Source organism: Fusarium vanettenii, assembly GCF_000151355.1.
Source record: "Fusarium vanettenii 77-13-4 chromosome 11 genomic scaffold NECHAsca_36_chr11_2_0, whole genome shotgun sequence".
NCBI classification, from domain to species: domain Eukaryota; kingdom Fungi; phylum Ascomycota; class Sordariomycetes; order Hypocreales; family Nectriaceae; genus Fusarium; species Fusarium vanettenii.
Window position 1 is genome coordinate 394411 of NW_003315850.1, and position 15369 is coordinate 409779.

At 49.6% G+C, this 15369-nt stretch overlaps 9 protein-coding genes across 9 annotated transcripts; 3 read left to right on the top strand and 6 right to left on the bottom strand.

Annotated features, from left to right (window-relative positions):
- Nucleotides 1–389: 389 nt before the first annotated feature.
- NECHADRAFT_86582 (uncharacterized protein) lies at nt 390–1614 on the bottom strand (the record flags this gene model as incomplete). Its single annotated transcript, XM_003042408.1, has 4 exons — nt 390–536; nt 586–1046; nt 1094–1485; nt 1544–1614. 4 exons carry the CDS (start codon nt 1612–1614, stop codon nt 390–392), a joined length of 1071 nt encoding a protein of 356 aa, XP_003042454.1.
- An 870-nt stretch (nt 1615–2484) lies between these two features.
- On the bottom strand, nt 2485–3234 carry NECHADRAFT_86583 (uncharacterized protein; the record flags this gene model as incomplete). Its single annotated transcript, XM_003042409.1, has 3 exons — nt 2485–2747; nt 2803–3167; nt 3224–3234. 3 exons carry the CDS (start codon nt 3232–3234, stop codon nt 2485–2487), a joined length of 639 nt encoding a protein of 212 aa, XP_003042455.1.
- A 565-nt stretch (nt 3235–3799) lies between these two features.
- Nucleotides 3800–4656, top strand: NECHADRAFT_86584 (uncharacterized protein; the record flags this gene model as incomplete). The annotated part of the gene is made up of 5 exons (XM_003042318.1): nt 3800–3947; nt 4003–4148; nt 4228–4404; nt 4501–4512; nt 4636–4656. 5 exons carry the CDS (start codon nt 3800–3802, stop codon nt 4654–4656), a joined length of 504 nt encoding a protein of 167 aa, XP_003042364.1.
- Nucleotides 4657–5308: 652 nt separating this feature from the next.
- Nucleotides 5309–6541, top strand: NECHADRAFT_105613 (uncharacterized protein). Its single transcript, XM_003042319.1, has 2 exons — nt 5309–5426; nt 5466–6541. The coding sequence occupies exons 1-2, from the start codon at nt 5377–5379 to the stop codon at nt 6352–6354; spliced, it is 939 nt and encodes a 312-aa protein (XP_003042365.1). The 5' UTR covers nt 5309–5376; the 3' UTR covers nt 6355–6541.
- Nucleotides 6542–7318: 777 nt separating this feature from the next.
- On the bottom strand, nt 7319–8452 carry NECHADRAFT_86586 (uncharacterized protein; the record flags this gene model as incomplete). The annotated part of the gene is made up of 2 exons (XM_003042410.1): nt 7319–8079; nt 8134–8452. The coding sequence occupies 2 exons, from the start codon at nt 8450–8452 to the stop codon at nt 7319–7321; spliced, it is 1080 nt and encodes a 359-aa protein (XP_003042456.1).
- Nucleotides 8453–8882: 430 nt separating this feature from the next.
- Nucleotides 8883–9329, top strand: NECHADRAFT_51933 (uncharacterized protein; the record flags this gene model as incomplete). Its single annotated transcript, XM_003042320.1, has 1 exon — nt 8883–9329. One exon carries the CDS (start codon nt 8883–8885, stop codon nt 9327–9329), a length of 447 nt encoding a protein of 148 aa, XP_003042366.1.
- A 684-nt stretch (nt 9330–10013) lies between these two features.
- On the bottom strand, nt 10014–10894 carry NECHADRAFT_51924 (uncharacterized protein; the record flags this gene model as incomplete). Its single annotated transcript, XM_003042411.1, has 4 exons — nt 10014–10138; nt 10194–10264; nt 10315–10362; nt 10413–10894. The coding sequence occupies 4 exons, from the start codon at nt 10892–10894 to the stop codon at nt 10014–10016; spliced, it is 726 nt and encodes a 241-aa protein (XP_003042457.1).
- Nucleotides 10895–11992: 1098 nt separating this feature from the next.
- Nucleotides 11993–13472, bottom strand: NECHADRAFT_86589 (uncharacterized protein; the record flags this gene model as incomplete). Its single annotated transcript, XM_003042412.1, has 6 exons — nt 11993–12032; nt 12168–12221; nt 12382–12424; nt 12485–12513; nt 12602–12632; nt 12932–13472. 6 exons carry the CDS (start codon nt 13470–13472, stop codon nt 11993–11995), a joined length of 738 nt encoding a protein of 245 aa, XP_003042458.1.
- A 337-nt stretch (nt 13473–13809) lies between these two features.
- NECHADRAFT_51893 (uncharacterized protein) lies at nt 13810–15295 on the bottom strand (the record flags this gene model as incomplete). The annotated part of the gene is made up of 4 exons (XM_003042413.1): nt 13810–14428; nt 14502–14602; nt 14661–14944; nt 14992–15295. 4 exons carry the CDS (start codon nt 15293–15295, stop codon nt 13810–13812), a joined length of 1308 nt encoding a protein of 435 aa, XP_003042459.1.
- Between the last annotated feature and the right edge of the window lie 74 nt (nt 15296–15369).

The window sequence follows — 15369 nt, forward strand, 5'->3', positions numbered from 1 at the left end:
AGGGAAGATGGAACTGGGGAGCCCCTTGTTGTGAATGCAAAAAGAGTAATCAGAAAGGGGCACGGGATACTACTTTGGGTCTGAGGAGTCCACATGAATACCACTTGGGAAGGGTGTCGCCTACCCGAGAGATGGGGATAACTAGCCTCGTTACACAGCGTGATGCTGCTTGTAAGCTTCAATTTGATAGTGTCGGACTTTTGAATAAAGGATTCTTAAACTTTGCCACTCCGGAAAACGTGTGATTAACTTGTGGTTAGCTGGTAGTCTTTTCGATGTGTTTCGTGGAGTTTATCTCAAACCCACACATGATTTTCTTTTCAGCAACTCCTTAGCAGAAGCTTGCACACTGATTCAAGAACATCAATTCCAGAGTAAGGCTGGAGGCCTCAATACCACCACTTAGACTTTGCTGCCTTAATGGCATTCAAAATACCCTGGTAGGCCGGCTTCTTCTGGAACTCCTCATCCCACACCAAAGCAGCGCCCTCACCCTGGAAGGTGCTAGGAATCCACGAATACTTGTCCGAAACTCCCTGTTCAAAGTCAGTATCTCAACATGTTAAGCTTTGGAGAGCCTCGTACCCAAAGTGTGATGCCGATGCACTTCTGGATGGCCATGCACGACTCCACGACCCGCTGATAAGCCTTGGACTGCTCCTCGAGCTTCTCCTTGGTCGCAGGTGTCTTCATGCGGATGTCAACCTCGGTGTACTCAACAAAGACTCCAAGATCGGTGAATTTCCTCAAGGCCCCTTCGAGTGTCTCACGGGAGGGAGTGATGGTTGGTTGAGTTGGCGTGGGCTCTACAACGAGATGTCCCTGCAGGCCAACGCCGTCAATCTTGACACCGTAGGATTGGACGAGCTTGACGATGCGCGCTGCTCCGGCTGTCTTGGCGTTGTTATACTCAAGGTTGTAGTCATTGTACCACAACTTGGCATTCGGATCCGCCTTGGCAGCGAGGCGGAAGGCCATGGGAATGTAAGCTTCTCCGATGGTCTTGTACCAGACGGTCTGGCGGTAGCTACCGTCCTCATTGAGAGCTGGCCAAAGTTAGCACAAAGCAAGTAGACTGGATGCCATGACTTACCCTCGTTGACAACGTCCCAGTGAGTGCACTTCCCCTTGTACCTGCCAGCAACAGTGTTGATGTGATCTTCCATGATCTTGACCAAAGTCTGGTTGTCAAAGTTACCCGCCTCAACCCAAGGAGCCAGCTGACTATGCCAGACAAGGGTATGGCAGCGAAGCTCCTTGTTATTGTTGACGGCGAAATTGGCGTGCTGATCAGCAGAGCTAAAAGTGAACTCGCCACGCCTTGGCTGGGTAGACTGCCACTTCATGGCATTCTCTGGGGTGATGGCACCAAACTCGGATGGGCCCTTGATGATGTCCTCCGTGCGGGAGTCGCTGCCGAGAGTGAGGGCTGTGCCGACATGTTGCTTCCCTTTCGCCTTGATGGCGCTATCGAGGCCTTGGGCTCTGTAGAGAACTGCTTGTTAGGATTATAGTTGACCCTGCGTACGTATCTTGTACTTACGCCTTTGGCCTGCCGAGAACCTCGCTGGCGATGGCCAGGGTCAGGAGGGCTGTCTTGAAAAGTGAAGGCATGGTAGAAGTATAAGCTGATGGTGAGACAGTGATGCATCCAACATGAGATGTGGAGGCCGGATACCTCTATATATAGTAAAATAGGCTGGTGACGACGCCATCGTTGAACAGGGCATCTTTGCAGTGACTCAAGGTTTGATTAATCTGCCGAGATCAGAAAGAGTGCGCGGAAGTTACATTCAGTTACCAAACTAGGACTGATGGAGGAGGTTCCGTTCTCCAAGACGCACGAATTCAGGAACGCTTCATTTACCCAGCTAATGGCGATGGACCGGCTAAATGGGTGCTTGGCCGAGGTTCCTACCCCGCGTAGCCCAGCTGTTCGTAGTTCACATGGCTCATCTTGGCTAAATAGAATTCTTGGACCAAGTCACTGGATGAGTGTTTCAACTAAAGGCCATGCTGCTTTACTCCAATGTGAGAACGACGGCTGAAAGTGAAGTCTTGGCTCAAAAGCCGGGTGACAATATTTGGGCACTAAGGTAGTCATAATAAGGTTATCTTAAGGAGAACAACAATATCCAAATTTTTGATTGCCGATCAGGCACTTCAAAGAAGCCATTGCCACCTTCCCCGCAGCGGATTGGCGGCCCGCTCTGGGACATACGATCACGTTGTGGCTTCGTGGCTCTTTTACCCGCTTAGTATAGAGCACGGTACCTTTACAGTAAAGAATATAATATTTGGTAGCCAAAGAATGGGCACTCTAAATGGGACCATGCATACTGAAATGGCCTGCAAAAATGACAAGGTCAAGTGATGTCAAATTATTATCCACTAGCTAAGCCAAAAACCAAGCAAAAGTCCATAGCCTAATCTCCACACAAAAGCCCAAACTCGGGAGACTGCCGAAGATCCATATGACCGAGTCTACTTGGCAATCACAAGCTTGCCATCGGGGTTGTGGTTAATGACAACAGCGGGGCCACGGACAGTAAAGTCGACAGCCAGAGGCTTCTTGGGAAGCTTGGCAACATCCAAGAGCTCTCCAACCTGGAAGACACTGCCGTAGGTGATGTAGTAGGTGTTGACGGGCTGAATTTGGTACTGGTTGCTGGGCTCAGGCTTGAAGGTGGCGGTGGGGACGCTGGAGGCGCCATCGGGGGAGCTGGCGAGGCCGATGAAGAAATTCCCTGTTTTCATGTGGTTAGTATGAAGAAAACATGTCAAGGGTTTAAGGTTACTCACTCTCAGTGGCAACCTCAAGAGTAAAGTCGTTGCCAGTGTCAACCTCGTAGGCATTGTTCCAAGCAGACGACTCAGCCGGCGCCTTTTCAAAAGAAGGAGTCGCTCCATTGACAACAGCGATATTGAGAGTAGTTCCCGGGACATCACTGCCATCACTAGCCTTGGTACCAAGAGTAACACCCTTAGTTTGGGTGATAGAAACCTTGGCACCGGCCTTCTCGCCGCCCCTCCAGGTACCGACGATGACATAGTAACGCTTCCACATCTCAAACTGAGCGATGGCTCCGTCGGGAGTGGCTTCGGCGACTTGGTATATGTTACTCCAGATGGAAGACTTGACTACGCCCACGATCTCGGGCTTCTCACTGAAGAGATTGTAGTTGTGGGGGAACCGGTTCGGTTGTTGATGATGATGGTGTACTTGTTGGACATGTTGGCGGTGGTTTTTGGGGTTTGTGCTAAAAATGGAGTAGTATAGAGTTGAGTGGACAAGACTGTTTGAGTGATGAGTGCTTGAGTTGCTGTTCGTTTTGGGTGATCAGATTAACCTTTATATACTTTTTCCAAAAGACCTAAGCCAATATATTCGCAATTTGTACTTGGGAGAGCGCAGTTTCTGTCGCGATGCTGACTCTCATCTTCTGGGTTCGTTGCCCAAAACTGATGGCATGGCCGAGCTCTCATCCGCTTGAACGCAGCACTAGCCAAAGAAATCGCATCCAACTCAGATAGTCGGATATGTGATGCCAGCGGGCAAAGCCACTAAGTGGTTCGCTTAGCGCCGTCGCGCAGTCCGGTCCGACGCGAGGCGGGCTGAACGGATCTGATCTAACCGCGTCTGGTGAACTATGATGGATGTGCCGAGTGTGAGCTGCAGGAGTAAGAGCTAATTAGTACAGTACGTTTTCCGAGGCTCGTAAGGGGCGTTATTTCTAGATGCGTTATGCTACACTTGGTCGGTGAAAGAGCTTAGTGTTAGTGAGAAATCACCAACACGATGTCTCTTGACGCGACGCGATTTACCATGTGGCTGCAAACCCTCGTTCAGATCATGGCGCCACATGTGGCCCTGCCAAGAGAAGTCATTCGATGCTCACGTGATCGAAAGGAGACTCGCTTGATTGAACGATGCAACCCATCGCCACGTAAGTCAATTATGTCGGTGATAATTGCTCCTCCCGCGCTACTATCAGCATCCAGTCCTTGCTCAATGCCTTGCTCAATGCCTTGCTCAATGCCATGCTCAGAGCACAGGCCCATCTGCGACTGATTGCAAAATATCAACTCCGGTCTCCCAACGCGCGAGAACCTCGCATTATACTGCCGCTTTTCTTATTCCACCAGAAGTAAGCGCCCCTACGCCATACCTTAATCCGATAGACTTATCTAACAAATAGACCGGCAGCTCCTAACCGCGGTACCTAGTATCTCTTCTCCTCTCGTTCATTTGCCATCCGAGCTACTCCTATACCTCTTCTCGCACACGATCGATCCCTTGGATCGGGTCTACCTAGCCCTTACCTACAGATGCCTTCTCCAGGGTTCTTCATTCCTCGTTATAAAAATACCCTCCGTGGCGAAACACAGATACATAAACTCGCGGTCAGTCGTGGAAAGGGAGAACGCACCGGGTGATTTGTGTAGGAGGGGCCATCTTATGCTATGCTGTTGCTGGTAATGGTAACTTGCCATTGCCAGAACGGAGAGCAGGTTAGCCGCTTTTATCATTGCCGACTAACGACGTGTTCTCGATGAGATAAGGTTTATTAAGGCAGAGTATTAAGCATGAGAGCATCTATAGAGCTTATTTAATATTAACTCTTATATTGAAAGGTATTAGGCATAATGGTTTAATTATATAAAATTATATCTATTTGACTGGGTTGCCTTGATCTACCCTCTGGGTATGCTATGAGGTTAAATTACTTTTCAATAAACTCGCGGTCCTGTTGTAGAATGCTCCCATTGCTGAGAAGGTTGGCTCCCATATATGCGCGTGAGAGGCCAAGGCGAACATTGGCTCTCTGTCTACTAGGAAGAGTTACTGGACAAAAGACGGCAAGCAATACGTCCTTATTGAGCCGGGTAGGTATGCGCAAGAGGTTTAGGACAACAGAGTATCGATATAGACGTCCAGGTTCTCGTTTCAATGCCCGGCATATTGGCTCAAAGAGAGAATAGGGATACTAAAGCGGGCTAGCAAATTTCAGCAGCCTATATTGTGAAGTATTTCATTTCTAATCACTAACTACTAGCAACTTGGAGGGTCAGTCCAACAACACAAGATAACACCATTTGAGTCCAAGACCTTGAAACAAGTGGTTATCCTGCCTCGTCAAAGAAGCCAGAGACTTGTCCGTTACTGTAGGCAGCAAGCGATGACACTGTAACTCTGTGGGTTTCATATCTCGGCTCGGGCTCGGCCGTACTTTTCTGCGGCAACCCCTCTTCCACAATCCGACGTTGCGCGACTTGCTCACCACTCCCATCAAACCATTCTACTTCCCTTTTATTCTTCCTATTTCTACAGATTCAGGCAAGAGTCAAAGCTCAGCATACTACTTATTATTAGCAATGACAGACGCCCAGGCGACTCCCGAGGTACAGGTGGACGATGACGTCCAGTCAGATTCTGCCTTTGGTGATGACACCTCCGCTGCAAGCAACTCCATCACCAGTAGTGTGTTGAAGTATCAGTGGAAGTACGGACGGCGATATCATAGTGACCGATCGGGTCAGTACAGTTTCCCTAATGACGACACCGAGCAGGACCGCCTCGACATGATCCATCACGTCTTCTATCGCTTGCTTGGGGACCGCCTTTTTTTGGCCCCCATTGAACCCGACGGCCTCAACATCCTCGATATCGGCACTGGAACTGGTATTTGGGCGATCCAGTTTGGGGATGAGCATCCTTCCGCTACAGTAGTGGGAAACGATCTAAGCCCGATTCAGCCGGATTGGGTTCCCCCAAATGTCAAGTTTGTTGTTGACGATGTCGAGATGGACTGGGTCGAGCCAATCCAGTACGATTACATTCATTGCCGCTATATGGCTGGCTCTATCAAAGACTGGCCCAAGTTATTTAAGCAGGCATATGCCAACCTCAAACCTGGAGGATGGATAGAGTTCCAGGAATCTGCCAACACTCTCTACTCAGAAGATGGCTCCCTTGCGCCTGAAAACCCGATGGTGCAGATGATGGACAACTTGATATTAGCCTGCGACAAGATCGGCCGTACTATGGATCCGGCACCATCTTTTCAGCGGTGGGCTGAAGAAACAGGGTTCACGGAGCTTAAAGAGAAGAGGTTTAAGCTGCCAATCGGCCCATGGCCGAAAGATCAACGGTTGAAGGAAATAGGCACTCTTATGGGAAAGAATTTCTACGAAGGGGTTGCTGCTTTCACTGCAGTATTATTCACCGAGGCCTTAGGTTGGTCAAGAGAGGAGGTTGAGTTATTCAACGCTAGCGTCAGGGAGGCATCGCGCCAACGCACAGTTCATCCCATATTCGACTTTGTTGTTCTGATCGGGCGAAAGCCGGAATAAGGAGGCGGAGGGCAAAGCGACACAAGGTGGTTAAATGCCTCGTATTTCTGCGACTTATTTACTCTGACCTATTCAAGTCAAGGGGACGAGCACAAGATCACCAGGTCAAGTCGAGGAGGCGCTTGTCAATCCTTACTGTGACTAGCCTGTTGTTATGAGAATAATGCCACGCTTATTGCTGCGTAAACCCCATGGCGCATCCTCCGCTGCATAATTTTAGAGATTTTAACAAAGACATCAACGGACCAGGGTAGCCCAGGAACCGCGACGCTAAATTCAACCCCTTATTTGTCCCCAACCAACTTGTGCCGATCCCACTAGTGTCCCAACAGACCATTACCACGGTTGCTACCGCCTTCTACACTCAACATCAAGTTGCTTTGGACATCAAGTTGAGCAAGGTAGCACAACTGTGCAAAGGCATTTCAACACATGGCCTTGTTGGGGCAACCGATGTTGCTCGGGAGCAAAAGTGGATCAACAAGTTCCGTAAGGATATTACGGATGACTATGGTAGATGTGCCGAGACTCTCTGTGCTTACGGCGTTTCGTAAGTCCATATCTCCTATGACGAGATGAGAGAACTTTGAGTTGACCACGCACAGGAACGTCTTCTATCCACAAACGTTTGTGACCACCACCGCTGGTCCCAACGTGAGGGGATTCGCCCTTGAGACGAGAAAGGTGGACAAAGGCGCGGCAGAGCTGAATGCATTTACTACCAACTTTGACACGAATGCAATGGATGCCATTTCTCAAACTCGAGGCTCTGTCTATCGTCTGCCTTGTGCTCAATTCTGTGCGACCATGCTGGAACACGTACAGATGCGTGACACATCCCAAAAGCGGGATGCTTATGATATCGATCTGCGAGCGGCACCAAGAACAGTAGTATTGCCTCCTGCTTAGCTTTAGAATACACAAACTGAGTCCTTTATGTCTAATATTTGGCGGCGACATAGATCTAAGGTGTAAAGAGCTTTGCTAGTCCCTCGGCGCTCACATTTCCGCCACTCAGGATTATGCCCACATCCCATCCATTCTCTCCCGCCTCTCGTTCCACCATGGCCCTAAACTCCTCATTGAACAAGACAACAGCTAGTGGAACTGCAGAGCTGGGCTCCACGAAAAGTTTCATCCGTTCCAGAATAAGCCTCGTCGCTTCCAGAATCTGGTCCTCTGTCACAGCATACATGGCCTTGACGAGCTTTCTCTCGTATATGACACTCCAAGGGAGAGGTCCAACGACGCCGATTAAACCATCGGCGATTGTACTTGTCTTGACTTCTGTGATTCGCTCACCCTTGATGAACCCGCGTCGTGCATCATCAGCGCCTTCGAATTCTGGCTCACAGCCAAACACACGGATCGTAGTGCCCTCGCAACTAAGCGCGGTCCCGGATAGTAGGCCACCACCGCTGCAAGGCGCGATAATAGCGTCTAGGGTGGAACCGAGCTTTTCGACTTGATGCTGGAGCTCGAGACCTGCTGTGCCTGCACCGAGCATGACGTCGGGATGGTTGAATGGGGGCACGAGTCGCGCGCCAGTCTCGGCTGTGATCTTGGCCGCGGCTGCTTCTCGTTCAAAGCGTTCACAAAGAGTAACCTTTGCTCCATAGCCTTTTGTAGCGGCGATCTTGTTGGGGCGGGTGACGTCCGGCATGACAATGTAAGCAGGTATACCGCTCTCTTGGGCAGCTAGAGCGAGCGCCTGAGCATGATTACCTAGTCAACGCATCAATAAATGCAACCAAATGTGAAGAGTTTTTTTTTCCGTACCTGCACTAAACCCAACTACTCCTTTCTTCATGCCCCCTTCAGCAATCCAGTCAGGGTCCTGCTTAAGTCTTTCAATGGCGTGAAAAGCGCCGCGGGCCTTGAAGGCGCCCATTCGCTGCATGTTCTCACACTTGAACCAGAGTCGAATGACTGGCTGGGCAGGCCGAGCATTTTCTGACAACTCCCTGGGCGTCGAGGCCATCCGAGTGAGGGTTTTGTTGGTGAAAACGGGAGTTTCGTGGATCAGAGGCTTGATGAGTTCGTGGGCCTTGAAAACCGATTCCCGAGTTAAAGGGAGGCATCTTGATAGGTCCGCCATAATTGATAAAAACTCGAATGAATGATTGGGAAATAACGATTTTTTTTAAAGAGTTATTGGTGAGGATACTCCAGAACTATAAATCTTTTTTCTCATCAGGTACGATCAATAGTGTGAAACGGCTACTATCTACTTAGTCGGCTACTAAAACCCATAACCTTGGTCCACGGCTTGCTTTGCCGAACTGGTCTATCTATGTAGCTACGTGATTGGCCTTCAATCGGTATACCGGCAAAGTAGCGCGATACGAGATTTATGGATCGTCAACGAAGGCGTCGGCGAAACAGCTGATATGCCGAATCTTGAGGAAAACTACGCCGAAACTTTTCTCATATCAAGTCCTCGGAGCAGCCGAACCAAAACGGATACCTAGTAATAATTGTCACTTTCAGTATCAGAGCTTAAACACTCAATTAAAGCCCACTTCATCATGTCCTCGAACGGAGACGCTGTCATTCTCCCCGCTGGGAGCGCCAAAGGCCTCGCCAACTATCCCCATGGGCGTCTCATCCCCTCAGTCGACTCCCGGACATTGTACATCTCGGGCACATCATCCAGACTTCCAGATGGATCATTCGAGGGCTTCGAAACCAACAGCGACGGCACTCCATCTTTCGACGTTGGAAAGCAAACAGCCGCCATTCTGCGCAACGTCGATGCCGTCGTCAAGCAGGCCACCAACGGCAAAGGCGGCTTACACAACATCATCGACGTGACGGTTTTTCTCACGGATATGGATTATTATGCTGGGATGAATGAGGTGTGGAATGAGTTTTGGCCGAACTATGAGGAGGCGCCTGCGAGGACGACGATTGCGGTCAAGGCTCTGCCCAGCCCGAAGATGGTTGTGGAAATGAAGTGTACAGCCGTGGTCTAGTTACAGAATCTATCAACATATTAAGGATGATAAGGCATGAATCAATTGTGCAACCTCTACAGCTTTGAGTGGATGTAGTCCTATGATGCTTCAGTTCGCCTTGGCCGTTCTTCGGCCTCTTCACGACTGTTGTCGAATATCGGCTAATTGAGATGACTTGCCGGATGATGCTGTTAATGTGTAGCGTATCATCTAGCGAGGTGAATTCAATGGAACCGGCGAGCATATTGGGGGAGGAAAGAGCATGCTACGGTTGAGCCAGCCCAGGTAAGGATACAGGGATTGGGAGGCAAGCCATGCTTGACCCTTTGTTAAAGGGAGGTTGCTGTGCGCGATTGACCTGCCAAGGTCAAGCCGAACTTCCAAGACGGTATAGTCAAATACAATACCATGCCGGTTGCAGGCGAATTTATGAGTCCAGCCGTCTAAAAGTGAAACATTGAAAGGGCGAGACAAGGTGAGTCACTCGGAGAAACAAAAGTAATACAATGTCAAATATTTAATAAAAGAATGATATCTAAAACGAATGTTTCATACACGCTCCCGGGTCATGTCGCATCAATAGTACAATAAACGAAAGCGTAAAAGGGAGGCGCCGGTCCAACCCAAAGGGCGCTACCCCCTTTTGTGGAATGCAGTCCACATTCCTATCCAACAATAGCCTACCAGTAGCCCTTGTTACCTCTAGTAAGGCTTTTGGCCGACAATGTTTCCTGGTGGGGAATATCGGGCGACAGTGTACCAGCCGCCCTTGCCGTCGCTGGCGGTCGCGATGCCGATTTTGACGCTGTTCTTCCACACGCACTGGGCTGGGGGAGGGGTTAGCGGGTGGGATAGCAGTAGAGGATGTGGTTGGAAACTTACTGTAGTGGCCGTACTCGGAAAACTTGCCCTTGGGAATAACCTCGTTCTTGTAGTTCTTTACCTCAGCGAGCCTACCCACACCTTGTCAGTCATACTCTATGAAAGCAAAAGATTCACTTACCAGCCCTGAGTTCCAGCAGTGATGGGGTTCTTGTATGTTCCACTCGACCTATCAAGTGTCAGCATGCCTGTACAGCATCAACTTGCGATCAATCTCACCATCCGTATGCCAGATTCTCGCCCTGGTTAGGTCTGTCCTTGCTAGCAGAGTGCGCAAGCTTTCCACTCTTGGCAATCTTCTGAGCCCAAGCCTTGGCAGCAGCCTCAAGCTTGGTATCCCAGACCAGTGCCTTGACATTCTTCTTCTGCCGAGCCACAGTGTGCAGACGCAAGCCCTCCTTCTGATCAGCCGTCAAGGCTCTGGGGAACAGGCTTCGCTTGTCGGGGGAGTCTTCATCTTCAGGTGGGGGACGATCGGGGTAGTCGTGGACACTCTTATCGATGGGATCGATAAAGATCTTGAGCTTCGGTTCATCAGATTCTGCGTTCACAGTGGCATCCGCGTCCACGGTGGCCTCTGCCCCGACGTACAGGAGGGGTACGCCGATGTTGATGGTAGCAGTCGCCTCGACGTCAACATCCAGGACTGTGCGGTCCTCGGCGGGGGCCGAGTTTGCGCCAGAGATGAGGTGGATCCCCATGATGATGAACGATGGAGCGGATATTGTTGAGAGGAGCATGTTGATAGTGTTGATTGAGTGTCTCGCAGATAAACTGATTGGTTAGTGCTTGATTACAGTCGATAATGTGTATTGCGTTGTTGATGATGAGAGAAGATGGAATCCAGTGGTGATCAAGCGTTCTTTATATTCCCATCCGGCGTCAATATTTCACCCTCCATCAACACCTTCCCGACAGACTATGACACCTCATTTTCGATAGTTCTTGACGTCTCCGGGATGGATTCCCCAAACTGTATTACGGATCCAGAAGCCTCCGTGGGATCAACGTTCCTGGAAGACCCCTTGTCTCACCCGCCGCCAGCAACGTTGGAATGAGGGAGAAGGGAGATCCACTCCCTTGTCAACGTTTGTCTGCCCTGCGTCATTCCGCACCCTTTATTTGCAGATCAATCAAGTTCTCCAGAGAGTTGGGAACTATGATCTTCATTGTCAAGATGGTTTAATCTGTGGATAACCTCTAACATGATGTAACAGATATCGCCGCCTGGTGTCATAACATCCGCCTCAGTCCTACCATTATCGCCACTTGTTGCACAAAAGGTTATCCAGAATTTTGTGAAGTAAATGGCTTTTAAATTCCATGCATCAGCGTGATCAAGATGCGCGCGGATCATTTCAGCCCTATGGCATCCTGACCGTTCTTCTCATGATGTCTTACTTGCATTCGCATTGTTGCTGAAAACATCCCCATTCTAGACCTCTTACCACGTACTGCCCCAGCTTTCCCCATCCATATCCGACCTAAAGCATCCTCTTCCGAAGCCACCCGCTCTTGATGCAAGGGCCAGGTGTCATCAGGACCCTGCCAAACTCTCTCGTGGTTTTGCATTCCAAAGCGTTTCAGCCAGCCAATAAATTGGACAGCGCAAGCGTGACATCCGCATTTGACCCCATTTCTGAGACTTACCGTTTCCAGATTCAATAAATTCCAAGACAAATGCGCTAGGGACCAATCGGATGCAAAACGGGGGCGTTGGAGGAATTGTGGCCTGGGGTTGGTTCAATGCAGATGCCCAGGCACAAGCGGCGCGAGGGCCATCGCTAACTTTAATCTGATCACCTCGCTAATGACTTGATGGGAGAGGCTTCAGCTTGGCTGTCCATTCGTCATCAACATATTGGGCCGGCTTCAGCTGTCCACTCTTGACGCTACTTCCTTGAGATGGGTCCTTGACACCTTCAGATCATGAGGAATGATGGAAAACCCAGAATCATGTTCGTGTGGACTAACCGAAAGAGTAGGTAAAAGCCGTTGACCGTAGAGTGCCTGACGTACAAAACGTCTCTAGTACATGAACTAACACTAGTTACTTTAACGAGATCCGGGTATTAAGACGACCGAAGTCCTCTAAATGACACTCAACGAGGATGACCTCATACTCGACACTGCCGTTGATCTGTCATATCGCCACCAGATATGACTATCCGGGGCTGTTACCACTTACGTGGACTCGGTTGCGATCATGCAGATGATCGTTCCGTTTCTGACTGTTGGTCCCGATAGTGCTTCCATCACATTTCTGCAACGCCAACCCAGGTTATGCTTACCTTTCACCCAGAATCCGATAAGCTCAGCACTATGGCTTGCTATCATCATCACTAAAGATAGCACTTTGGGCGCAATCGTCATCATTGACGTATGTCGTGATGGTTACTTCCACGCACCTTTTCACATCATCGACGTCCAAGTACGCGTCTAAACGACGTAGGCTGATGAGGCCACAAGTCACAATTCGAGAAAGTGAATCGAAAACAAATGATTGAAAAGAGTTGGTAAACAGTCTAACTTCTCTTCAACTCCCCACTCCGATGCCCAAGTGATATCATACTTCTCAACAATGCCCCTCGTGACCAATGCCCATAAACTCAACAACTTATCAAACCCCACTCAAAATCGTAGTAGGATGATGTTGGAAGTAAACCAAAAACAGTCTGCATATTCATCCTCAAGTGCTGGCAGCTCAAGCACCTCCTCCTTGGTCATGTTCCACACACCATGCCACAACCCAACCATTCGCACAACTGATCTGCGAAGTCTGGCTGCCCTGTGGCGCTTCGAGAGATCCCAGCCCGAGTCTTTGTCAAACACGTGCTCTTCCTGAATTGCGAACCAAGGTGGGAGTTCCACCAGGTCCTCAGCTTTTTCTTTTTTGCGTACCTCGCATGGGCTGGTGAAGTTTGGTCGTAGTCCATAAATAGGAAGATCGATGTTGGGCCAGTCGGCCTGGCGCTTGGCGTTTAGAATCCCCTTTTTAATTGCCTGGGGATCTAGAGGCGAGTTCCATTTGGAAAAGGTGATGGTGTGGTCGTTTTCGTTTGTTATCTCGACTCTCACAGTAGGAGGATCCCATTCTGTTTGGGAGATGTAGGCATCCAGGTGCGGGAGCGAGTCATGGATGGTGACCCTGTTGGCGGAGAGGACGGTCGGGTCGATGGCTTGAAGGGTCCATTCGTTAGCCATTGTTTCAGGGAAGAGAGTGGTAACGGTGCCCATGAGAGCCAGGGCCCGAAGGCTGGAACCAATCTTGGAGAACATGATTGAGTTGAGTAACTAGTTGTTGTGATGATTGGCGACCGTGTTGGTGGTGGTTGTAGTTGTAGTGATGATTTTGAAGTAGGAAGTGGAAGTGATGGTATCGAAAGTGATTGGGAAAGGGGAGAAAAGAAACACTGGTTGCAATGGGATGTGGTGCTATTTATGTGTGTCTGTTCAACTATCTAACACCCAGCCAGAAGGATTAAGTAAACAAACAATTGAGAGTCACGGGTGTAGTCATGGCTGGCATGCATAACCTTCCATGCGAAAAGAAACTATATTTGCGAGAAGAACCGGTAAGTAGCCTTAACCAAGAATATACAAAACCTTGTTCACCTTAGTGTCTCCCCTGTCCCATACCGATTTCCTGCCACACGAGCTTGAATCTCTCCAACAGTCCCATATCGGGCATGAATGTCCTATCAAGAAGTTGAACCACCTCAGTCCACTTTGTAACTTGCATCGCGTCAAAAACCGCCTGTAATCTGTTAATGTACCAGTTTCGAGTCTCCATCGACTTTTCCGCCGCAACAGCCCCGACAAAAAACTGCCAAATGGTCGGCTCGACCGAGGAACACAGTCTAATTTGAGGTTTCGCGAGAGAATGCCTCAGATCCTCAGCAAGAAGCCCAAAATCCGTTTCAGGCCGAGATAGCCAAGAAAGAAGCAAAAATAGCTGCAGGGCAAAGCGAAGTGTGCGGATGTACTGGTCATCGCTTCCCAACACGACTTCCACTTCAAGCTTTAGGCAATCGACCTGATGTTCGATGTTGAGGATTTCGCTTTTTGACGGAATTTTGGTTACACTAAACTCGTCGAGCGCTTTTCGGAGCTGCGATATGCCGCTGGTTATTCTGGAAACATCCATAGACGTTGGGTTATCCTCGTTGCGCAGGGCTTGCATAAGCTTTTCATGAGAGCCGTTGGTGGACGTGACTGCTTGACCGATCGAGTCACTATCATCAGTCAGTCAGTGAATTGTTCAATCTCGTTGGGAAGAACCCATACTATATGAGAAAGTCTGAGAACCATGATGGAACTCGAGTAATTCCCGCTGCTCGCCTCAATCTGATCATCTGGGCCAAACCTTGGATATGCACCTCCAACGCTTTTTCATCGCTTGCAAGCCGCTAACCAACAAAGTGTGAGTAACCGCAGCAACTTGAAAACTCAATCTTGACTTCTCACCTCTGCAAAGGCCAACGTGAACACAGCCCCAAGCATGCCATCCGATAAGCCAGCGGCTGTGTCGAGTCGCTTGTTGATCATGCTGATGGCCATACACTTTCGGATATCCGCTTCTCGAGACGTCCATGGTGTTCTGTGCCTGGGAGTGTACTTTAAACCAATGGCCATGGATGCTTCGATGAGTGCGGGCTCGGCAAGCAGCTGATCGACCCAGACCGTCTCCCTCTCGGAACCGGGGTAGCCGTAGCCAGCGGGGAAGACGATGGGTCGGAACTCATAGAGCACTAGGTTTGTTAGTTGCATCTCCAAATTGTGGTGCAGGCTTACTCACGGTAGCTAATCGAATTATTGGGGTCTCTAGAGCGTGTTGACAACAGCATCTCGGAGCCGGGGTCTAAGGGGGGTGCTGTCGGTGCTTGGGGGGTGGCTTCATTGCCAGACATGGGTTTCTCCGGCCGGGCTATCAAGTCTCTTTCATGGATCTCTTGTACCTTCTTTTGTTGTCTTTCCTTGGCAAGCCTCTGTCTTCGCCGTGCAAAATTCGTCTTGGTGATGTGAGCCCTCATCTGCTTCGTCTCCACCGCCCCCAAACCAGGGGCATCACTAGTGTTGAGAAACGTTAACTGCAGCGGCATGATTAAAGTCCCGATTCAATCAAGGATGCATGAAGCCCAGTTTGAGTGTGTATTCGGAAGAAAAGAAGGAGAGA